Source organism: Chroicocephalus ridibundus, chromosome 1 (assembly GCF_963924245.1).
Source record: "Chroicocephalus ridibundus chromosome 1, bChrRid1.1, whole genome shotgun sequence".
Classification (NCBI taxonomy): domain Eukaryota; kingdom Metazoa; phylum Chordata; class Aves; order Charadriiformes; family Laridae; genus Chroicocephalus; species Chroicocephalus ridibundus.
The window spans coordinates 60,927,605-60,953,687 of record NC_086284.1 but is presented as its reverse complement, the minus strand read 5'-3'; the positions used below and the strand labels follow the sequence as shown (position 1 = coordinate 60,953,687).

The 26,083-nt window shown below is 40.7% G+C and overlaps 1 protein-coding gene across 4 annotated transcripts in view; it reads right to left on the bottom strand.

Annotated features, from left to right (window-relative positions):
• UBAC2 (UBA domain containing 2) overlaps positions 1–26,083 on the bottom strand; it is a 103,372-nt gene continuing 77,289 nt past the window's right edge. For all 4 annotated transcript variants that reach the window (XM_063336941.1, XM_063336931.1, XM_063336925.1 and 1 more), the window contains exons 7-9: positions 18,735–18,980; positions 3,722–3,844; positions 1–718 (exon numbers count right to left, since the gene is read on the bottom strand). In XM_063336941.1, coding sequence (XP_063193011.1) covers positions 611–718; positions 3,722–3,844; positions 18,735–18,980 — 477 coding nt within the window. In that variant the 3' untranslated portion in view covers positions 1–610. The remainder of the gene's footprint in view (positions 719–3,721; positions 3,845–18,734; positions 18,981–26,083) is intronic.

The window sequence follows — 26,083 nt, the reverse complement described above, 5'->3', positions numbered from 1 at the left end:
TTATGTGCTGAATGACAACTTTTATTTAAAAAGGAATTCAAGAAATAAAATATTACAAGCATTAATAAAACTTTCTGAAGAATGACATAATAGTCCCATAAACCTTTACTGAGTTGAAAATGAAGTGATCTTCAAACCTCTTATTACTGTAATCAGAAATCAAGTACTGTGAAATAACATGTAAGCTAGAGAAATTAGACCGGTAAATGAAGAAAATGCGATTTTGCTTGACAGGTAAATCTAGTCATTGTGGTTGTTGGAGCTTCTTTTCCTAGTCATTAAGTCTGATAACATGTCTAACAAGGATTTACAAGAAAAAAACCACCTACTTTATTTTAAAAATAAATTTAGGTGATATCCAGTAATAAGCAGAAACTAAAGTTACGTTGAAAAGGATAACCAGACTAGAAACCACCAAGTGATCTGAAGGCTTGGGAACAGTTCACGTCATTCATTAACATCACTTTGAATCACCAGTCATGCGGAGCCAGTTTCTCTTTTCTGACGCTCTTGCGGGGACGACCTTCGTGAGTCTGTCCAGCAGGTGGCTTTGATCCCCTTTCAGACGTGTACGAACCCATCGAGTCAAGTTCCTTCACACAGAAAACCATCAGTGCTGCAGTAGAAAATTAGTGGCTACGTTTAAGTCATTATTTGAAGCCCTCAGAGCTTCTAGAGCGTCTCCCCGGGAAAATCCCATTTCCATAAGTCGTGCAACCTGGAAAAGAAATAATGCCTCTTTAAAACCGAAGTCTTAAAATGTCTGCGCATTAGTCACGTTAACAGTGTCAGAGATCACTTTTCCACTGATCAGGCTGTTCAAAAGCTTACCTCTCCAGAGAGTAAGCAAGCATGGCTATGCACCATCATGATGACGTATCTGGGACAGCATGCTTGAAAACTTTGCCACAGAGAGAGAAGCCTGCTTTCTGATAGTTTACTCAAAACTAACCCTTTGCTGAAAATGCCCCACCTGTGTATTTCTAGCCGGTCCAGTTTTGGAAAAAGAGTAAAATAGAAAGTATGGCACCACACATGACAACTGCAAACTAAACAGTCTCAAGACAGCTTAAGTCAATGACATTTGATGGAAGAATTACCCAGAAAAGGGCATATTAAGACAGTGATTTTGGTAATCAATAACCACTTGAGCATCCCTCTTTATAATATCAGGTACTCGACACACCTAACCTTTTTCCTCTGTGCTAACAGATACTCAAATTACCACATGTAAAAAGCAATGTAGGTATAACCAAATTTAATTTAAATTGGTTAAATTCCCATCTAAAGTACATTTAAAATCTACAATTCTTGACTGAATATGAAAGTCACCATATAACTCATTCACTTTTATAGTTAACCTTCCAGAGAGGGGAAAAGCAAGGCGGGGGGGCAGCTTTGTAAAGTTAACCGTGGCCGCTGGCAGCATAAAGCATTCCCTGTCCTGCTCCAAATGGCTTGTGACCAGACACTACAGCTCCCGAACCTGGAAGTGCTGTGCTGCAGAAGCTGCCTGGGAGCTACCGCTGCTCCTCCTCTGCTTCCACGGAGCCTGCGGCAGCAGCAGGATGCAGCAGAGCAGGAAGGCAGCAGAAGCCATTTACGTCTGAGGAGGACTCTTCCCGGGGTGCAAGAACAACGTACTGAAAGTACTTTAAATGCATTTTAAAAGAAAGGTGCCATTAAAAGCCACCTCTCCTTCCTCTAAGACACCTCCAGAGCTTTCAGTATTTTTAATCTTCTTTGCTTTGGCAGCTTACTGAGAAATACACTACTGCCAAGTATGCCCAGATGTGTAGGTCCTCATTCTCTTCATCTAAATACACCGTTACAAAATGTTTGAAAACAGCTGCCTTGGCTGTTGCAATATCAAATACGCTACCAATTATTTTGTGTGTTGCCCTCTTCTCCCCCGTTACAACCCAACGTTGGTTTCTCACCTTCTTGTAGAGAGAGGAATGAATTGCTACTTTCGACACCTCTGTAACAATAGCGCAACTTCAAACTGGATTTCATAACCTGCAACTTTCTAAAGTTTTCTCTGTCTGATTTTTCATCTAAGATCATGTTTTTTATGAGAAGAAGGGCAGGTAGTGGAATAAAAGCTAACCACAGAAGTAAATTTCAGAAGAAAGCTTTTTACCATAGCTGCCATGAATTCTAACCTTAAGAAGTGGTGGATGGAAGTGTAATGCTCCCAGCGAGCACCACGGGGAACAGATTGTAACAACAAAAAACTCTTTTCATCTGAGTATATTTTAACCACAGGAACTGATTCCAGCTCCAGGAAACAGAGATGTATACTGGTAACGGTAATTTAGGGTGCTCAAAAACCCACAACAAATGCAGAGATTTTTGTACCAAATGCATTGCAAACGCTTGCAAATTTTAATCTGAACAACAGAAGAAAACCTTGCATTTCTGCCATTCTAAGAAAACTTGTGCAGTTATTAGTATAGTCCTGAGAAATCAAAGGTGCTTAGACTACTTTCTTCTTTGCAGGGTAACTAGACAGCAATCGGGTGAGCTCTACAACTTCAACGCATGAGAAAATATCAGCATGTATTGCTTTCATAAATCTGGGCCTAAAGGCGTTGGGCAAGAATACAACATAAATTTGACTAGTAACTATTTCATTAGTTCCAGCCCAACAATAAAAGTTCCCATAAGCAGAATCTGTCAATACAACAAATAAACAAACCAACCCAGCAGTCCACCCCATACCTGTCACTGAGTTGGTTTTCAGGCCAACCAAAACTAAGTTTCTGGGTTTCATCTCAGAAGGTGTTTTTTGGCGTTCTTTGGCGTTCTTTTTGCCTTTTGGTATGTAGCCCAACAGGTCTGCAGTCAAAGTCGCCAGTGCCGAAAAGGCAAAAAGCCATGATCTGACTTCTAGTTTTAACATTTTAAACATAATCTAACATTGAATTAAAACTAGAAATCAGATCATAGCAAAAAGATTTCTGTTTGGGACAATCTCATTTTAAACTAACTAGAATGACGGCGTTGTGCTAGCAAGGGTTGATTTATCTCCCAGAAAAATAGAAAGAAAAACTCACCCTTGAAACCTACTCTTGTTCAATACAGAAATAAAACTAATACCAAATTCTTAAATTTCACAGTAGTAGTAAATTTCCTCTCTTTTGAGAATAAAACTACCAACAAAAGTCTAAAAGATTAAATCTATACAGTAAGTCTACATGTATAGTTGGTAGAAAAGACATAAACTCTGTGGCATCAGTACATGAAATCAGTCAATCCCGTTATTGAGGGAAACATCCAAGTTTTACACCAAGTAGCGTGTTGCAGTCCACAGCTGGTGTAACACTCTTGTTTCCAAAAAAATTGCATGACTGAACTGCAAACTTAAGCTGGAGACCTCAGTGAAGGAAAACTTGCATGTCTACAATGAAATCTATTTGTCATTCTTCCTTCTTTGAAACGTTTATCAGATTTGAATAGCCGCCACTAGTGAAACTTTCTCATCTTTAAATACAAAAGACAGTTACACATAAAAGCAGAAATTCCCAAGTTGATTTGTAATTCTGGTTTGGATGGCAATGACAATTCGCTGTCTCTGGATTGTGACTGTTATCTGATATTCTAATTTATGCTACTACAGAGAACGTTTAAGAAACCGTGTCAACAGATGATAAAAGAAATAGTAGAGGTAATTTTTAACCAGTTTTTTAATGCCATTTTAAAATAGAAGAATGTTTACCTGCTCTTCAGAAACCTCGGTAGGTGGAGGTGTGTCTTGTTCAGACGGGCGATGATCTTGGTAATTCGCATTATGTCTATGACGTAAAGGAGGAAACAGTCTATTCCAGTTAATCATCCCACCCTGAAACCAGACAGTGCTGTCAGTCTTTGCAAAAAGAACTACAGATATTTTTAAACAAAAAGATCACCCACTCCACATAATATGAAAGGCAAACGTTTGAGTAAAATACATTATTTTAAACAACAAAAACTGCTGCAGTCTCTTATGAAGTCAAAATTGGCACTGGTTATTGCTTTATTGGTTATTAGAAGTAATCACTGCAAATTAAGGAAGAGTGCTAATAGAAAGAGGAAAGGATGTTTCACATCCATTGTGAAAGATTTGGTTTACTGGAGTGCTAGATTTCCGAGGCTGAAGGCCCAGCTCTCGCTGTCAATAGGGATTTGCCTGGCAAGAGACGCAACAGCGGGTCCTGCGAGCGCTTTGCAAGACTGCGCTGGAGTTAACCGGGGAAAGAGACCGCGAGAAATAAGTGGGGGGGAAAACCAAAAAGGGATTCCCAGTGCATCAGCAAAACCGCATCAGGAAACTTGGAACAGCTTTGAGATCAGAAGCCTTAATTTTCTATTAAATTAGTGTGAGCTAATTAATGTCTTGATCCTAATGAAGCACTTGAGGGAGAGACATTCATAGCATTAATGTGAAATGCGTCTCTAAGAATTTTTCTGGACTGGGACATAAAACTGAAAGAGGGGAGATTGAGTTTAGATATTAGGAAGAAATTCTTTACTGTGAGGGTGGTGAGGCACTGGAACAGATTCCCCAGGGAGGCTGTGGATGCCCCGTCCCTGGAGGTGTTCAAGGCCAGGCTGGATGGAGCTTTGAGCAGCCTGGTCTAGTGGGAGGTGTCCCTGCCCAGGGCAGGGGGGTTGGAACTAGATGATCTTTGAGGTCCCTTCCAACCCAAACCATTTTAAGACTGTGATTTCCATGTAAGTGATTACTTCTGTGACACCAGTGCAACCGTTACAGACGCACCGACCACCTCACCTAACTTCCGTGCAGTAAATGCCACTGCAAAATCTGGCTGTATTCCAGTATCAAAACATTTCGTAAGTACATAGTAACAATACAGATACACAACAGTAACATATGGTGTAAATCACAGAACTGAAACTTTCTTTCAACAGCTGAGCTTCAAGTCTTGTAATGATAAGACGTTTAGAATATGAAGTACAAATAATAAAGTGCAAACTTTGTAATTGTCCAGAAATAACTGATCTTCATTTTATTAGCTTACTCAAACATTTTTAAGGGATTTTGTATCACACAAAACCACAGGCCCTGCAAGTGGGGAAGAAAAGCAAACCCCAAGTGTTTCTCTTCTGTATAATTTGTTAAAACACCTTTTGCAGTTGGTGTTGTCCTTTCCCTCTTCCCCTGCTCCCTCTGTTACTATGGAGAAGATCCCCCCTCCCTTTCTGTATATATAGGACATGGACTTCCTTCCTCTCGTTGCTCTATTTTAGTTCTATACTGTCGTTTCTCAGAAGACCTTCCTCTTAAGGGAGTTTTTTCTTTTCTCTCTCACCGAGGGCTCTTCCTGCCTTTATGTACCCCTAGAGTATTAAATGTTGTCTGCTCAATCAGATCAGCAGCAACTAAACCTGCTCCTAGACCAAAAAACCAATCATTTCATTTATTTAGTTTTCCTGCCCTTTCCTTTTGTTTTCTTCCTTTCTCTTCAGAGGAGACCCAGCCAGCCCAGACACCACAGGGGGCAGTGCAATAACACACTTTAAAAAAAAGCATTTTGGGAGTCGTGACATTTGAAATGCTAGCTTGCAAAGCGTTCTGGTCCCTTATACACTAGAGCATGTCTTTCCCTGTGAAGGTGTGCAATAGCTAGGAGTCCTCACGGGATTTCAAGACATAGTTTCCACCCTTAGTGATTCTGAATTTAAAAAATGATTACGTATCTACTTTTCTGTTTTGCACACCATATAAAACATCTGCGTAAAAGTCATGAGGTTTTAACCAAAGGATTCTGCATAAGCCTTGTGTCAGCCAAACAGCGTAGCGTCGTAAAAAAGAGAACTGGTTTGTAGTTTAAACCTAGAGAGGGATCTCAGACCTTCTACTGACACCACTGCACTACTCTATGGTTTTGGAAAATCACATCATGTACTTCCCCATCTATAATTTCCCCCAACTCAGAATTACGTTGAGTTTTAACTCATTAACTTTGCATTTCCAAAAGTCTGCTAAGTTCTATAGTTCAGCAAGAATGCTGCACTAATGCTGCTTTGCCTGTTTTTATTCTTTTGAAAAGACTTGAGGGGAGAAAATAATGCTTACCAGGGTCATTCATGTTAAATTGGTGAATTGAAAAATGCTTACAAGACTATGACACATTTCTTTGTCAGAAGTCATACAGCATAATGTGTATGAAATATAAATTCTACAATAAATGAATTAATTCAGCAGTATTCCAGCATATCTCAAGACTGAAATAAATGTACTTTTCCAGCTGTGCCCTCAGATTCATTACAGAGCTGCCTATTCCACCCTGATGTTGCACCTTCTCTGTCCTGTGCGCTGTCACATAACACAACAGAGACTTGTCTACCTCCTTACCCTAAACTTACAACGCATTTTAAACTAATGCATACAGAATTCATTACTTTCAGAAAAAAAAAAAGCAGATTCCTAAGATAATTATTTAGTTTTGAAGGTTTACAGCAGGTATCTTGATAAACTACAGACTGATGCATTCAGAAGAGTTCCATGTGGAGACTACTAAGCCTTTCCCAGAAATAACAGACTAGACAAATTAGATTAAAATAGTTGTGAAAAGATCTTTTTCAGTTGCCGTCAGAATATTTCAATTACCTTTGAAAACTGTGTCAAACATAACCCATCACTTCTTAACTATATGAATGGGGTAAGAATACCCAGCATGCAACAGTAAGAATTAAAGGCTGAAACCCTTAACGGTACGTGAACGCTTCTCATCTGTGTATTACTTTACAAACTGCACCAAAGCCAGGCACATCAGGCTTCTTTACCTTGACTGCAAGAAAATTGTTTCCCCTCACAGACTTGCCTCTAATTACATGATGGACGTGCACAAAGTCAGGTTTCAAAATGTAGAGATTCAGGCAACCGCAGCAGGAACTATGGGACTGGGGCCAATCCCATAGGGTAAAGGCAAGGAAAAATTAGGAAGTGCAGCTGATGTCTCAGATACACAGAAGATGGAGATCAAGGCCACGGATTTCCAGTGTGGATGGTGACTGCTTAAAGACCTTCAGACAACCTTAACTATCACAGCATAAATAATTTCGACTTGTGAATTTTAATTTGACCCCAAGCAAGCAGCAAAAAATGCCTTAAGTAAACATAAAAAATTCCAGTTAAAAAATGTGCAGAAGAAGATTTCCAGGCCAATACTCTGCCTTGCCTCACAGAAATTTTGCAGACCTCCCCTTCATAATTTTATGATGATTTCTGTATTACAGTGGCTTTTGACTGTGCTAACACACGCTGCGAGAATTCAGCAAGATTTCACATGAAGATATCCAATGTGATGAATTTATTTAAATGACGCTTCTAAACCATCTGAGAGTCCCTACTGGGGAATCAGTAAACAATATTTCTGCATTTTACAATATACTTGAACCCTGGCACCAGCACCCAACAGCACAGATGAGCTCATATCCATCTCCTTAGCCTCCACAGGAGCCTTGTCTCAGGTAACAGAGCTCTCCGGAGTGCTCCAAAAGAGTGGCAGAAAAGGAGCCAATAATTAAGCAGTGAGGATCACCAAGGGTCCAGTATGCAAGCTCCTTTCCCACAAAGCACTTTCAGTGACACGTCTCTACCAGTCTAATCCATTAAAGGAAAAATCCAGGCAGTTATTCTGCGATTCTAGTTTGTTGGTTTGTTATAAAAAGCATTAAGTTTAATACTAAGTGGTTTTGGGGCTGAGACTTAACATGGCTCAGAACTAGGTAAGGAGGATGGATTAAGCCTCTTATGTCCAGAGACAGTTTTGGTAACTGACAGACTCAGGCGGTCTTGCACCGAGATTCTCTCAGGTGACATTTTTCTTGGTCCTCATTCTTAGGTGTCGGGGAGCAGCAAATGCAAGTGCTGCTCCAAGAGGAAAGGCAAGCTGAGAGCCAAGGGTGACAGCAGGGCAGTGGCCTTGTTGAAATGCGGTGTGCTTCCACAGGATCCAAGTGAGAAGAGCAGGTCCAGTGACAGTAACCATGTCCAGTCAAAAGTCCAGATTCCCATGCAAATCCAGTCATGAGGCAGGTGTAAGATCCAGACTAGAAGTCAAGTCAGTGGGTCAGGACTAGGGAGGGAGATAACATGGCTTGACACATCCGTATCCACAAGGAAGTTCAGCAGGGGCCACTTAAAAGCAGCTCCCAGTCAAAGTGAGCGAGGTCCCAACAAGGCTTCTCAGGTGTTTCTAACCACCGCTCTCTCACACAAGTCTGCTCCAAGGCTGAAGCGCTGTACTGTACCAGAGCTGGCCCCCAGCACAGAGAGCCTGTTGGTGCACGCGGGGACATGACATAAACCAACTCCTTGCCCCATTCAGTGCTCGGGACAGTAGCCATTTGTCACATTATCTACACGAAGGTAAGATTTCTTGTTCACCTCTGTTTTCTTAGTCCAAATTTTCCATGACCAGTTGTGCAAATGCTGCAAGATTTACTACAGCAAAAGGATTTATTTTTTTTAAATACATTTAATTTCTCCGTTGCTTTGTTTGTGTTGCAGGTTGAGAGGCTCGAGGAGGCATTCTCTGCTTATGGTGTGAAAACGGCACCAAGCTCACTGCGGTCGAGAGGCAGAAGGTTCCCATCAGTTTGCATGCACTGGTCCCAGTCCCTGCAGTGGGATACTATGAAGAACTGCTAGTCCCCATTGCCAGTTGTCATACCCGTTTTCATGGCATTAATGAGAAACTCTGTTTCAGAAATCCTGACTGCTGCGCTACGAGAGAGAAACACTGAAAAATTCAGTCTACAGACTATCATTCATAAAAATACTTTGTACAAACTGGTGACGGGGCCCTTATTCCTGTCCGCAACAGTTTTCCACGTCATTGGGAAAAACACTTGACAAAAAGACTGTTTCATTAGTTAGTTGACTAAAAGGGTGATGGACACACCTAAGAAAGTCTTATAAGCCTTTCCCCTTCCCTTGCTCCTAAGTTTGCAATTTTTTAACAAAAGAAAAATTCAGTTTCCTTTGGTTTTAGCAGTGCAAAGGCTGGGTGAATTGCTAAATTGTGAATTCTTTGTTACTGCCTGGTAGAAGACAAAAATACCAAGGAGACCTTTTTACTGATCTCTGATAAATCACTACTAGAAGCGGATTAGGAGAACATCAGGGATGTCGGAACTTCTGTTACAGGAAGACACCAAACCAGTCACAAGGTTAGATGACCAAAGAATGAGATTTAAGAACTGACTGAATTAAAGGAATGGGAAAATGGCAACTCTTCATTGCAGAAAAGGTTGTAAGGAAATGCCATACTGACAACTTATTCTTGGATAGCTGCCAGAGCTTTACGTACTGAAGTTGTGCCTTATGAGGTCACATCCTTGATGTCTTTTTTTGTTTTGGGTTGTTGTTCTTCTTTTATGGTGTCTGGGACAATACCGTTTGCAAGGAAAGGAATATCCTCCTTTCCTACAGAATAAGGAAGAGATACACATACCAGTCTAGAGCTAGCAAATGTCTCTGATTGTACAGCTCACTAAAACCCTAGTTATGCAATTTCTTTTCAAGCAGTCTCCTTCCTCTCTTTTTGAAAAGGCAACTCTACCCGTTTCCCATATACGTACCTGCTCCTTGGCGTATTTTGTAAAAGCACTTCTTATCCAAGGCCTGACAATTAAAATGCTGTATTATGGACAATTAACAAATATCCAGTTAAGTAGCTGTCACATCTGCACCTATTTGAATTAGAATAATTTAAAAAGAAATGATATAAAATGCTTTATAAAAGTCCTCTTGAAAGTGATGTATGTGGTTAAGATATTTTGATAATCTTATCTCATGTATATGGTTAATGCCAACTCGCCATCTGTTTGCACAAACAGGAAGCACCTCCTGATATCTGTCCTGTTCACCTTTTCTTAACATAACAACCGCAGAGAAAGAAAAGAAAAAGGAAATTGCTTTGCATTTCATCTTTTAAAGTAACATTTTTAAAGTTTGCTACTCTGCACAGGAGCCATTACTTGGTACAGACATAAATACTGTCTTACTTCTTTCAAATAAATCTTCATTTTAAAAAACATACTGAAAGCAAGAAACACTTATTTGCTTTTCAGACAGTTTTTTTTCTACAAATTATTGATTCCGAAGTACACATACTGATGGTATAAGCAAAGAAAAAGCATAGCCGTGAATGACACAATGACACCTGCTGCCCTCAACAATACATAAGAAAGATCGATGGCCAGATCGAAAGAAAGATCGAAATTTGCCATAGACTTATTCAAATGCCTAGCCTGCCTCTTATCTGCAAGGACAAAACTCTTCTGTTTTTTTGGTTGGGCTTTTTTGTTTGGTTGGGTTTTTTTTTTTATTATTATTTTTTACTTTAATAACGTCTTTTGAAAGGGGGTAGAAATCTAACAGTATTAGTGTTGTGAGCATTTTTCTTAATGATGGAATGAATTTTTCACCAAGGAAAGCACTCTAGCAATTTCTAATGATATTTCAATTTCCTGTGTAAATTTACCCTACAGACAAGCCTCCTTAGCCAAGAGGCTCTGTCTCCAGCTCTTAGTTGCTGCATCCTGAACTTTGATGCCTGCATTGTCCCAGAGGAGCTCATGTGTTCACAGAAGTTCAGAAATCCACATGTGGTCTTTTCTGAAGCTTGATCAGCTATTTCCTTTGAAATCTAGGACGAATACCTTAATCTGGTCTCTGAAGCTGCCTGAGAGACAATGGAAGGGATTTCAGCACAGGGATGATGCTTTCGTAGTAGCAGAAGCCAGAAATGCCAACGGGCAGGCTGTCTGCTCCGTGGAGGTGAGGTGGGAACGGCCGCTTCTGCTACTGCATTCAGGGAGGTGCACTTTTCAGTACTGCCCTGATGCAGTAATTCAGCCAGAAAGTGACGGATCACTATGCCAAGAAGATATTTCGTCTCAAGCAGAAGTTGAAAGATAGCATTTTTTAGAACTCATGTTATTCATTTGTCTAACATTAAGGAAGCGTGGATCAGGATTCTTAGGCTTTGTTTGCACTAACAAATGGAGATTTGGATCTTCCCTAGACAACAGAGGCAGGTCTTCAACCACCTTTTCAAAGCACTTCCTTTTCCAAACTTTCTGGCTTCACTTTTGCTCTTCATCCAAACTGGGCTCTTGCTGTGACGTGTGACATCACAGATATGGTCGTTGCTACATCAGTTGAAAACACGCATCAGTGACATACTATTGGCAGCGGGCCTTGTCAGTTTTTCCCCACAGGATCTCAGGTATATATTGAAAAGTTCATATTGAAAAGTTATTAAAAATGAGTCTTTATAAGTGAGTGCCTTCTGAGAGATGAAGCTGTCAATTGTAATCACCACCTGAATTTTAAAGGAATAACATGATTTGGAGCTGTTTTACATTGGGCATTCAATACTTCCTGAGTGCGATTAATTGCGTGGGGGGGTCCAGTGTGCCAAATGCTGAAGGCAGGTCTACCAGCATGAACACTGAGTCTGGGCTTGATGAAATGATGTTAGCTCCATTTTAGACGTTTTACACAAAACAGAGACAGTTCTAACCCTTAGAACATGGCTCCCTGGATGTTGACTGGCGACAGTGGACTGTTATTAAAGCATAATGATTAGACAGATAATTCTTCATTCACCTCCTGTGCACAAACCTTTTCAAAGAGGAACAAGTAGAGGCTGAAACAAAAATGAGAAACTGGAGTTCCAAGATTGTTTTGATTTGACAAGCTGAGATAACAAACTCTGGGCACAAAGAAAACTCAAACCCAAATTCTCCAACATACTAGCATAAACACATACTTGAGTATATAAAGGGCTGTGATGATGTAGGGAAAAAAAACAGATTAGCATCCCATTTTGAGATGTAAAGATTCAAGTTCTGTCTTAGGTTGCAAATAGGAGCGGCTTCCATTTGTTGACATCCCAAAGTCAACAGACAAGGTGCCATACTTGCAACGCTGTTTGGCGAAACTTTCGTCTCTATTGTGCCTCTTAAGATAGTGCATTAAGGAACAACCAGTGAAACTGATCCGCAATTGTTATGTGCTAATATCCAGGTGCTAATCAGAAAACCTGAATCATACTAGGGTGGACCACTTACTATCTGAACTACATGCTTCTTGGTTACTACATGCTATGGAAGATGACACTAGGAAGAAGAAATGGCCTCCCGTCAAGTCTCTCACAGTGCAGACTGGAAGGACAATAGAAGCAGCCCTGGAATCCAATAACCAACCAACCCCCAAACTGGATGCCTTATTTACCCCATGTTCAAAGCTAGAAATGAAGGGACAGGTACAGCTAAAAAGAAACTTGCCTTCTGTAAAAAGGAACTGATCAGGTAACAGAGAACTAAATACTCTGGAAATGTTTAGGGACATTTGTACTCCAGGAGCTTTCTTATGGGGGAACTACTTCAAGTTAAATTGTCAGAGGAAGAGAATATTGAACACAGGAGAATAAACATACTCTATTTCTGCAAAAATTATTTGCTTTGAAATAAAATAGTACTTTGCTTTAGGAAGTCGTCCAACCACTGCTTCTCTAGGGAAACTGATTAGAAATATTAAACCAAATTCAAAGGCTATAGCTCAAAAGCCCAGTCAGACAGAAAGCAAATTTCGTAATTCCAGTCCAAGAAAAAGATGATAGTTCAATGTGTGAGCAGGGTGCTACCAAGGACTAGGAGTCACGGACAGTTAGCCTTATGACTGTTACAACTGGCTGTTAATGAGACACATTCAGTAACAGTAGTGTCTATCAGCTTGTGGAGTTAGCAATTTCCATGAAAAAGACAGAAAAATAAAGCGGTCTGTGGAGGAAATAGTCCAAAGCTGTTTGTTACCTGGATCAGCACCCTGGAAATTCAACAATTTTAATTTCATACCTGGTATCCATGAAAAAAAAATATTCAGAAAGAGAAAACAAAAGTATCTAAATAGGAGTGGGTTATCAACTGCTGCAAATATGTTATTGAAATGAAACAATACAAAAAACAGAGTACACACATGCCAACATCAGCGGGGTATGCGGTTTTTATACTCAACAACCTCTAAGAGTAAAGCTTCTCTTTTGAAGTAAAAACAGGCTTATTCTCAACAAAGAAAACATTATTAAACAGTTACAGAGAATAATCAAGATTTGAAAATGCCATAAGAGTGTTAAAAAGCAAGGGATGAGTTAAAGACTCACTGAGGTCTGAAGGAGAAGATACTGTTTTCTCTACAAAAATGGAAGCTGTCTGTGATTTCAAAAAAAGGCTTGGGGTGTGTCCACACACGTACATTGACATGGAGAGGAAGGAAAGAATGAAGGAATACTGAATCTAAATTTAGCCACAATGATTACTGCCGCAGCATACGTGCTTCATTCATGGGCTGAAGTAAACCCATAAACCACTTATTAGTTAACAGAATTCTTTAAAAATACTATGTCAACTCCTGTATACACACATCTCAGGAGTCTGAGCTCAAAGAACTTTTCTATCCTATCGGTACCTTACGTATAGTTTGCTTTGAAGTTTATGGCAAGGTTGCTAAGGGCTGTTTCTATTCAGCTATGTCACAAAATCCCAAAGTAGCCTTAGGTAACACAGACTAGTTGGAATGGAAACCTAATTCGAGCAAAAGGCTTTGTGTAACACTTGGTTGAAAATCTCAGCCGTTTATTCAGGTAAAGCAGTCTGGTAGATTCCTTCCTGATAATAACATGTACATACGTGGAACAATATGAACAAGCTGCTTCTATCCAAAGTCCCGTCTGTGACAGCAAGAGTTTATATGGGACACAGCAACATATAAAAGTTGCAGAAGTTCTTCAGGGTTCACAATGTCTGTTTGAAGGACTTGTTCTTGGTGCTCAAACTTCTGAAATTATTCAAGACGACTTCACCAAGGCGGCATCTCTCAGTGCCAGTGGGAGAGCTAAAGAATATGCTGAGATCTGGTTCTTAAACTTCTTTAAGAAGGCAGAAATGGACTGTCTGGGAATATCTTCACCAAGGGATACTTTTTTCTACTATTGTGAATGAGGATAACATTCCTGACGAGGAATTCTTGTGCCAGGAAAGTCTTTGCTCCGCTAATTTACTTCTTCCCAGGGTCAGGAGTTAATCACTTAGGTACAGCCAGAAGGTAAATCAGCAATCTAGCGTCACAGTCCTTACGTGAAAAAATGTGAAACTCGCACATTTCTCAGGATATGAGACTCCCCATAACAATAAAGATACTCAGTGTGCCTACCCACAGAGCATCTCTCCAGTGTCCCAGGAGAAAGACATCTAATGAATGAACAATTAGAGGAAGTCACATTGTTATAGAAGTAGTCTGCTCTTTGCAAGCAGCAGAATCTCATATAGAGATGCCGTGTGATATGAATCAAAAGAGAGTCTGGCCTCCCTGAAAAGTAATGGCAGCTGGAATAGAAGAACAAAAAGACAGGAGGGAAAAGGCAAAAATAATCTCAAAGTGGAAGATGGTGCAGAAAAAGGGTAATGAAGTGAAGATTTTCATAGACGGCTGTAGGCTTATCACACAGTCTGGAGCAACCTGGTGAAGCGCTTTTCTGAACAAAGAAACTTAAGAGAAACCAATAAGCAGGCAACACAGTGTCTTTAACATACTCAGCATGAATAAAGGAGTAAGTGCTCTGTGGATACACAAAGCATTTTTTAAAGATGAAGGGACTGAGGCTCATACACCGCCCCCCCAGAGTAGGCACAGGGATGAGCGCTCAAAGGAGAAGTGGTGTTTAGTTGCCAACATAAGGCGCTGACCACCTTTTCTGCAACTTTCCACCACCTTCCATGTATCTGTCTTTAGTGACAACAGTGTTGTCAATAATACTTAGGCAAAGACTGCTCCCTTATCTATTTGCAATTTGGTTATCTGCCAGCCTCCCTCCAAGTTTCTTAATAAGAAGTGAAAGTCGACTCCCTGCTACCACACTGGTGTGCAGATGCAGCAATTGCTTCCCTTTTCCTACCAGGGCTTTAATTTGGGTTACAGAAAGATAAACTTTAGAAAAATGCTAGGAAATGAAAGCGATCAAGAAATAGAAAAGTCAGGAGAGGAAGACCAAAAGTGTTAATTGATATTACAAAATTTAAAGGATAAAATAGTACCCAAAGGCCTCAACTACACCTTGTCCAAATCAGAGAAAGGCAAGAGGCATCTATCCCTAAAATCCTATGAGCTTTACGATGCATCAGCAAATGATTACTGGTGGTGAGACAGGATGGGAGAGAACTTCCCCCAAAGCGAAGAAGGATTTTTTACAGGAGCAAACACAAAGTATGGGAAACAATGGAGATGAAGGGGAAGAGATGATGAAAATGTGGGAGGAAAACGGCATAGTGGGGAATGAAAATGTGAAAAAGGTATGAAGGGAAAAAAGACATCAGATTAATGGGAAAAAAAGAAAAGTAGGATAAATTATTTAAATTAGAAAAGAGGACAGACAAAAGAGCGTGAAAGAAAAGAACGAAGAAACTAATGTTTTAAAAGCAGTAACAAAACAGCAAGCTGGTATTTTTTGAGGGAATGAATACATATGGCACACATTTTATTCTACTGTCTCAAAAGCGGCACGGAGGTGATGCAGCTCCGTGCATCCATAATTTCTCAGGATTATCTACGGAAGAAAAAAAAGAACAGAAAGTTTTCGATATGCACGCTACCATCTGTTTAAAGGCTGTATCCACAGCAACTAAAAACCAAGACAAAAATCAGTCACCATGCAACCACACACCCCTGAGAAACTAGCAATGTAAGACAGTTTTTTCAGTTTCTAACAACATATTCAGACACAGGGCAGAAATGAGGTACATCAAGTAATGAAGTTGGTGGTTTATTTTCAAATTCTACCACATACTCAACCTACTCCTCGAAGTTATTTGTGTCTGATAACCCAGCACTCACACGCACAGCCCTGTGCTTTGGGCTCCTCCACACCAGAACATTTCAGCTAGAGAAAGACTGGGAAATGTAAAGCTCAAAGAGTTGCCGGCAAAGAAATTCTGGGGTGGTTGGTTTTTGGCGGTTTTTTTGGGGGTTGTTTTTTTTTTTGGTAGAAAGCATCCAAAGTTAATTCTGCTTTGGATAAAAGAGATAAAATTACTTACATTCCAGTATCTTGGATACTACAGTATCCAAGTACTGTTTTACTACAGTCAAAACTACTTACGAGAAACGTTTTTTCTCCAGTTACTTTCCTTGGTTTTTTAACTATTTTTTTTTTAAACTTTTACTCCTTTTGTGTTGGCTTGCCTAACTTGTCAGGCTCACATTCTTCAAAATTTCTTGCAAAGACCTGGAGAATAAGCTTACTACAGAAAGCATCTACTTAAGAAAGGGGCCTCCTTACGGCCAGAACAGTTTGCCACATTGTGCAGGCAATGGAGCTCTACCTGTCATGTTCTTGTGTTCTCCTTCCAAATGCTACCAATATGCAGGGAAACTGCATTGTCTCTTTTCTCAAATGATGAGCTGAAGGGGTAAAGGAGGAATGCGCAGAGCACGTTCTCAAGGGGCAACTAAACAAAATTGTTGCACTACAGCACACAAAGGAAAGTTAATTTCCCTCACCAAACAAAACAGAAAGCAGGAGAGATGATGTTAATTTGTCTCATCTACGGCACATTACCTATGGACAGCATATTGGGACTCCAGAAATCTGGGCAACGTTCTCCTAGAATATAATTCAAAGCCTTATTTGATGACTGATATATACTTCACAGCTTTTATTATTTTGAGTTTCACAAAAAAAACTCCCTAAGAAACTGATGTGCATTCTTTACCAGCTTCACTCCGACACGTAAATTATCATCTAAATTCTGTAACATGATCTGTTCAACTGCACTGTCTTCAAATTACACCTTTCCAAGCCTCCAAAGGCAAAACAATTGGCCAAGTACAACAACCCGCAAAGCTATTTTCAATTTTTAAAATATTGAGATTGAAATTAGTCTGCTTTTCATTTTTACCGCTATATCTCAACATTTGTGAATGATGCCCTTTTTGATTTAGTCGATGGACAGTAAATTCTTTGAGTGAGTCATTAAAAAAGGGCTGGTCAAAAGCTTTCATGACACATCTTTTCTGAAGAGCTTCTCTGCAACGTTCATACATTGATCCCATTGCCTTCCAATCATTGGTTTCACAGATTAGCGCTAGCAGTTAACTCAATGCCACGCCCAAGTTAAGGGCCAAACATGAAGGTAACTTGAAAGTGTTTCAGCAAGTTGTAAAGGGATGCATCTTGGTGATGTTCAAACAATGTTCATTTATTTTACTTAAACCTCTCCACCTTTTAAAAGAACTCTATTTGAAGTCAAACATGAAAAGATGTTTTTCCACTTTCATTGTTTATAGCCTAAGGAAAGGAGAAGATGAAAAGAAAACCTTATAAACTCTTCTTTTATCATTTACTGTTCTGAACTTATTTACCACTTTTTGCAATTAAAGATATATTATAAAGATTCTCCTTCGTAACTGGAAATGGCTTCTTCCTCCTATCTGAAGAAACTTGGCTGCGCTCTTCCCAGCAGCTTGTAGCCCAACAGACACTTTCAATTCAGTTTCTATTACAACGGCAACATTCAAGAACTGAGTAATTGCTAGTTCAGTTCTTACGTTAAAAGTGATTAACGTTCTAATGGGAATAGAGAAAAGGAGATTAGTATCTTCTACCTGGGGAAGAATTTCATCAGATTGAAATGTTAAGGAATCAAGGAAAATGGAATTGTGTTATCAGGGACTGGAAACAAGGATTTATACTCAGTTGTTGGCCAAAGCTTTATGCTATCACACCTCTAATTCTGTTAATATATTAACGGTAACATAGCTATACCGACTTGCACTACACTACCGCAAACACAACGACAACTTGTGTATCAGTACAGAGCTGTGTATCAGTACAGAGCTGTGTTTCAGGCAGAGGAAACTCAGTAAAGACCTCAAGCTGGTAGGCTGCAACTAAATTATGAGCAATATATGTTCACATAGAGCAACGAAAGGCCTGTGGTGTTCACTAGGTTTGATAGAGTAGTAACACGCATATCTAAGATACTGGAAAAAGTGAATTGAGACACCATCTGCCTTGGTTTACTGCCCAACAACGCAAAGTATGTGCACATCTGCATTTGCTGGTTTGACTAAAACAGAGAAAATAAACAGGCTCCGCTATTCTATTAAATAAGGAAATAAAACAAGAGCATTAAATGCAGCAAGCAGAAAGTCCCTGTGGTTGACCTCTGTAAGAAAGTTACAGAATTTAATTTCTGCACTTTCTTAAAAGAAACAAGCCTTATTCAAAGTACATCTGCAAACAAAGGAGATAGGTAGACAATTTTCAACCTCTCTGAGAAGTATGCTAACAATACAAATACTCAGAAGAGTCAGGAGCATTTTGGCTTCCTAACTTTCTGCAATGGCTCTTAATAAGGACCATCGACACGCAATTACTTTACCTTTGAGTCTCATTTTTGGTGAAAGAATGCCAGAAGTATTGATATCCTAACAGGATTGTCTGATATTCTGCTTACATCTGATGAAGCAGTTTTAAGTTATAATGCTATATAAAACACTTACATGGCTATTAGCAGTACAACAGTGTATGAAAGACTGATGGGGAAGAATAAAGAAATAAATTATTTTTAAGAAACAGGAATCATAAAAGATATATAAATCAAAAATATATTTTTCCCATAACTTAATATAATCCTTACAGAACGTGTATCAATACCTGCTGCTGCCTTTGCCGCCTCATTTGGGCAACCTGAGACATCATGATTTGACGATCCAGTAACTCCATTCTCTGCTGCCTCTGAATGTCAACTGTTGCTCCCATTCCCACACGAACTTCATTTGTTGGTTCCGCAGATGAGAAGATTGGTTCAAGAGTCCATGAAAATATCTTTGCTACCCAGCTGGGTACACAAAGAATTCGATGAACTTTTAATATACTGCTATTGTAGCAAATCCCAGAAACCTAAAACAAATAAACAAACAAACAAACATGTTAAAAAAAACCCAAAACCCAACCCAAAATTTACTTTGTATTTAGCTGCAGCTAGCAGTTGGTCTGTTTTTTAAAGCACTTTTTATCGTATTTACCCAGAGTTCTCAGTCAAGAATGAGAGAAAGATCAGGGGATTTCTTTACTTCCAACTTCCCCACAACTACGGAGTATTATTTTTTTTAAATCTGTGTGCTGCATTGCCTGTGACTCAGAAAGCTGCTTGGGGTTTTTTGTTTGTTTCAGAATCTGAGCCCAAAGTAAGCGACCCTTTCTCAAACAGGTCAAAATTGAAACAAAATTTTCATTTCTAGTAAAGGAAATGGTCAGGGTATGCTGCATGCTGAGCCAAGAAGATTAAGGCTGCCCTTGAGGATGATGAAGCACTGTAAACACTCCTCAAAAAAACAGCCCCCTTAAGGCTTCTGCCCCCACCACCCAGATCTCTCTCTTTCTAGTAAAAACAAACACAAACCACCTGATCTGAAGTTAAGTCTAAGAGTATGCACAGACTTATTCCAAAAGGATCCCATCTACCTCATAGGAGAAAAAAAAAGGTTCAAAAACTAGTTCATTAAAAACAGTGATATTGAAAAAGTCTTTGTGATGCACTTCTCCCACCCCGTTCCCTGCATTCACACTCATGCTTGCCTTGGAACTTGATTTAATTTCAGACTCAGGAGGAGCAACAGAAATCCATGTGTCCCCTAAATGATCTACAGTCATCACCCAACCACCATTTTAAATCCCATTACGAAGCTCTAGCATTTGAGCCCAAAGTGGTCCGTCAGGAAGGTCCAAGTTCTTGCACAAATTCCGAGTCTGCCATTCTGCTTTATGCCACATTTCAGTATTCACTACTATTTACGGTCTGTTATGGCACAAGAATTATGCTATGACAACAGAGTGAAATGAACAGGAAGAGATATGAACCCAAAAAAATCTGTAAACACACCCAAACAATGCAACTATGCTAGAAGCAGTGTAGAAACTCCACATCTGGGCTATTTATTTGGGGATACTTATTTTACCTCACTGACATTTGTATAAACGTACCAAACGCATTGCTACATATACAAAGGGAGACAGTGTAGGAAAATGCAACATTCTTTGGGAGGGGGCTATTTTTCAGATTATCTACAAGGTTATTGTTAACTACCCAGTGAGATGATGAGATTTTTAGGAAAAATACGTTCTGCTTTGGGAAACACCGATTTTCATTTTATTCTACTTTCATTTTATGACTGGTCTTCGGTTGTAACACCGAACACAGGTTACCATTCTAAAATGAGAAAGAAGGGTATTAAACTACCCTTAATCCCTTCAATCCTTTGTGCTCTGAGGAAGGAGGTAAATAGGATGGGATGAAAGGAAGGCCATAATCTGTGGCATCATAGCGAAAGCTGTCTTTAAGAAAAAATTTTCTGTATTCAAAGAGAGGTCCGGACTGGACTCCAGGAATGACAGGGCACTGGAACAGAAGCATCTTCATGACCTCAGAAATTCTTTCCGCAGCTCTAGTGAAACTGTTCCAGATGACTGTAAACTCACGACCAAAACTTGCGCACATCAACTGGAAACTAACATAGAACTATAATCGCCAAAGAATAAGTGAAGGAAAATTCGTATCACTCCTGCAATTCATCTACTTTTGGTATGTAGTACTTGAGATATCTACCTAGCAAGAAGGTCCCTCAGAAGCTAAACACTGAGTCCCAAGAGAGTTATGTAGATAGGCTCCTCGCTCAAGAAAACCTAGATTGTAGGGCTACCAGGAAGGTCACTTTTTTGGGAGCAAGAATTACTGAACCAGATTGCAAATATTATGTATATATTTAATCCGATGATTTCTTACATGCAAAATGCACAAGCAGCACCAGAACCTACAAACTATCTTCCTTCCTCCCATCTCATATCTTTAGGCTATGGAGCCAGGCCCCCGCTTTGGTCCCAGGGATTTTTTATTACTGGTTGCACAGGTGCAACGAGGCAGGGAAACAGCACTCCAGCTCGAAACACTTTGTCCAACATCACACCAGCATTCCCTCACTTCTTCCAGATGTCCCTCCCAGATATTGATCTCTGCCCTCTCTTATCACCTACACTCCTTTGTTAAGGTCTACTGTTTTCAGGGTACCCTAAACCTTGAACGGGTTCAAAAAGTCACAAGAACAAAACAAAACAAGCGGTGATAGGAAAATCTACATCTCCCTGAAATGTATGACAAATCTCGACACGTGTCTGAACACATTAACCACAAACAGAACCATTCTTTTACCTACTCAAGATAGAAAATACAGCAAAGAGATAGCAACAGAATGTCTTTAGTGTCAGTACTTTGGGAGTTGTTTGTCTCAGAAGGGAAAGTGTACTGCAAGCAACTACTAGAAGCTGCATCAGTAAAAACATTCTCGTGTTTTTCTAAGTAGTGACAGCTAGTCATAAAATCATTTAGGTTGGAAAAGACCTTTAAGATCATCAAGTCCAACTGTAAACTTAACGCTACCAAGTCCACCATTAAACCATATCCCTCAGCACCACGTCTACACGTCTTTTAATACCTCCAGGGATGGTGACTCAACCACTTCCCTGGGCAGCCTGTTCCAGTGCTTGATAACCCTTTTGGTGAAGAAACTTTTCCTAATATTCAATCTAAACCTCCCCTGGTGCAACTTCAGGGCGTTTCCTCTTGTCCTATTTGGGAAAAGAGACCAACACCCACCTCGTTACAACCTTTCTGGCAGTTTTAGAGAGCAAGTTGTTCCAGAGCATTTAATCAGAAGAAAAGGCTTTATAAGGCTAAAAGTTTATGGACGTTGCTAAAATGGAGGACGGCATTTAGCACTGCTCGTGAGACTCATACACACGGCTCCTACCTGCCCTCCTAGCCTTACTGAGCTCACTGGAGTAGCACGCTTGGTCTATAGGCAATGCACCAGTTGCAGTGGGCGGTCCTCTCTCTTCTTGCTGCTCCTCAACACCAAACTAGTGTCCTGGCCCCTCCTTGTCCTGCCTTAGACAGAAACCCATTGTGTAACCAAAACGTGTGGACTTCTGTGCTTGCAGAGCAGGAAGCCAAGAAGTCTGACAATATAAAATTCACAGTAAAAACTAAAATAAAAAGCACCTGGTGAAGGAATAAGACAAAATTGTGTGAGAGTAGCAGAAGAGAGGTGTATCTTCTACATATAGTTGCCAAGAAACTTACTGTGCACCAGTAACTGTTCAGGGCAATTGTGTGAGACTGCAGATCTTCACAAGTATAAGCAGATGGAAGGACAGACTGGGCTGTGAAGCGCACCAAGTGTACACTGGCAATCCACCTTCCTACCTCCACATCTGTTAGGATTTCAGTGCCGCTCCCCTTCTCTCCTTTGATTTACTGCTCCAAATATAAAGCCATTAGACGGAAGTACAAGAAACTTTAAACGCTGTGCTCAGTTGTAACAAATTTTCAAGAAGTTCCACCTAGTGAGGAAGAGATACCTATTTGCATATTTCCAATAAACCCAGAATGGAGACATATGTAGTTAAAATAGGTCTCGTGATTCAGTCTGGTTTAGTGTCATACCCCCATCTTAATGTCAAGTATTTCCAAAGAACTTCCTCTTTGGCTGGTGCATATGTAGAACTTGATATATATCATTTTTAAAAAACCCAAGCTTTGACAAAGCATAAAGTAACTTTCTACAGACATGTAGTGAATTTCTAGTGTTTAAGAAAGTAGACCAACTTTGTTTATTCAATGAAGGTAAGATGACCTCATTATATCCTAACTTCAACACTGTATATCAGGTTAAAGGGCTACAATGCCCAAACAGACGAGCCTCCAGAGTATTTTAGGCTCTAAAAAGTTACCGCAGAAAGATGTTGCAGTTAAGTTCACATTGTTAGAATGGAGAATTTTTGTCTGGCAATGTAAAATGGATCTTAGTTGTTTTCTTGTAGTCATACCATCATAACCTACAACATCACCCACCATATCGTATCAGGCAAAATGCTAAGCAGAGGAAATGGAGTATGCTAGAAACTGTCTGGCATGCTGCAGAAAAAAGCATGCTCACAGTTTTTCAGTTTCTTAACATCATGGCTTACTACTGGTCCTTCTGAAGTTTCCTAACCTCTTCCCACCCCTGTAGAAAGCACAACTTCCTCTCTCCTTCCCTCATGTCCCTCCAAAGTTGTACACGTTTTAGAAAAAGGAAGTAGCTGTAGTTTCTCTTTTAGATTAGGTGAACCACAACTTGGGAGCTCACCAATATTTTACACGACAAAGACACATATGCTTCACTACTAACTGAAATATTTAAAATCACTGTACTTGATTAACATCAAAAAAAGGAAATCAAATAAACAGTAGGCAGACTGGTGTAGAAAACTATGTTGAAAATTATTTCACCTAATGGTGACAACTTGACAGAATTAAATATCAGCAAATATCCAATTATTTTGTTCTAAATAATTTAAATATATTCATGACGTGTATTCAAGACTTTGCTATTTTCAGATATCAACAAACTGAAAGCAAACCGGCAAGAAATTGGCCAAGGGACGCAGGAGACCTGCATGGCTGAGCAGGGAGCTTCTGAAAAAGCTCAAGTGGAAGAAGGAAGTTCACAGTAAGTGGAAGAAGGGACTGACCCCTTGGGAGGATTACAAGAATGCTGCCAGAGCGTGCAGGGATGAAACAAGGAAAGCCAAGGCCGCCTTGGAATTAAACCTGGCCAGGGATGTCAAGCTCAACAGGAAGGGCTTCTACAAGTATATTGGAAGCAAAAGGAAGACCAGAGAAGTTGTGGGCCCACTGCTGAATGAGACAGGAGCCATGGTGATGGAGGATGCGGAGAGCGCGGAGTTACTGAATGCCTTCTTTGCTTCAGTCTTTACTGCTCGGCCCAGCCCTCAGGAGTCCCAGGCACTGGGGGAAGTAATGGGGAAAGAAGACTTCCCTTGGGTTGAGGAGGATCGAGTGAGGGATCAATTAGATATTCACAAGTCCATGGGCCCCGATGGGATGCACCCAAGAGTGCTGAGGGAGCTGGCGGAAGTCATTGCTGGGCCACTCTCCATCATCTTTGAAAGGTCCTGGAGAACAGGCAAGGTGCCTGAGGACTGGAGGAAAGCCAATGTCACTCCAGTCTTCAAAAAAGGCAAGAAGGAGGAGCCAGGGAACTACAGGCCGGTCAGCCTCACCTCCATCCCCAGAAAGATGATGGAACAGCTCGTTCTGGGCATCATCTCAAGGCATGTGGAGGAAAGGAAAGCTATCAGAAGTACTCAACATGGATTCACCAAGGGGAAATCGTGTCTGACTAATCTGATAGCCTTCTATGATGGCATGACTGGATGGGTAGATGAGGGGAGGGTGGTAGACGTGGTCTACCTTGACTTCAGCAAGGCGTTCGACACGGTCTCCCACAGCATCCTCATAGGGAAGATTAGGAAGAGTGGGCTAGATGAATGGACAGTAAGGTGGACAGATAACTGGTTGAAAGACAGAGCTCAGAGGGTCGTGATTAGGGGCACAGAGTCTAATTGGAGGTCAGTGACGACTGGTGTACCCCAGGGGTCAGTACTGGGTCCAGTCCTCTTCAATATATTCATCAATGACCTGGATGAGGGGATAGAGTGCACCCTCAGCAAGTTTGCTGATGACACAAAGCTGGGGTGGGGTGGCTGACACACCGGAAGGCTGTGTCACCATACAGAGAGACCTGGACAGGCTGGAGATCTGGGCAGAGAGGAACCTTATGAAATTCAACAAGGGCAAGTGTAGGGTGCTGCACCTGGGGAGGAATAACCCCATGCACCAGGACAGGTTGGGGGCGGACCTGCTGGAGAGCAGCTCAGCTGAAAGAGACCTGGGAGTCCTGGTGGACAACAGGATGACCATGAGCCAGCAATGTGCCCTTGTGGCCAAGAAGGCCAATGGCATCCTGGGATGCATCAAAAAGACTGTGGCCAGCAGGTCGAGGGAGGTCATCCTCCCCCTCTACTCTGCCTTGGTGAGGCCGCACCTGGAGTACTGTGTCCAGTTCTGGGCTCCCCGGTTCAAGAGGGACAGGGAACTGCTGGAGAGGGTGCAGCAGAGAGCTACCAAGATGATTAGGGGATTGGAACACCTCTCTCATGAGGAAAGGCTGAGGAACTTGGGTCTCTTCAGTCTGGAAAAAAGACAGCTGAGGTGGGATCTTATCAACACTTACAAATACTTAAAGGGTGGGTGTCAGGAGGATGGGGCCAGGCTCTTGTTAGTGGTGCCCTGCGACAGGACAAGAGGTAACGGGCACAAACTTGAGCATAGGAAGTTCCACCTAAACATGAGGAGGAACTTCTTTCCTTTGAGGGTGGCAGAGCACTGGCACAGGCTGCCCAGAGAGGTGGTGGAGTCTCCATCTCTGGAGACATTCAAAACCCGCCTGGATGCGTTCCTGTGCAACTTGCTCTAGGTGACCCTGCTCTGGCAGGGGGTAGGACTAGATGATCTCCAGAGGTCCCTTCCAACCCTATGGTTCTATGATTCTATGATTCTATGAAACAACAGTATTCTTAAAATGAAGTGACATTTTTATACCTATTTTATCTGCTTTATCCTCAGTATGTTCTGAATTCTATACAACTAGAATCAAAACAAGGGGTTAAGTTTGTGTCAAGATTCTGTACTTAACTTGTTTAGAGAAGCACGTTTATCACACCAAGAGAGATCGTGTGAAAACCACTCAACAAATAAAATCACTACACATGTATTTTCAACTTGTAGTTATAACCTGCAATGTATTTGTGGCACAACAGATTATTTTGTTGCAATTTTATTTGCAGAAATAGTCACTAAGAGTATAAACAGCGTTTTGCAATAGTTAGTTTGATAGAAAAATAAGATTATAATAATAATAAATGAATTCTATTCAATTTCCTTCCCAGTTGAGCGGGTTCATAAATTTCTCAGGTTTTTTTTTCCTTTGGAGTCCATCAATGCTAACTTCATTGGTCAGGTGCAATCATTACTAGATCTCAGTCATTCTTTGCGTATGGGCAAGTATGACTGTACTGCCATTTCAGCACAGTACATCTAATCT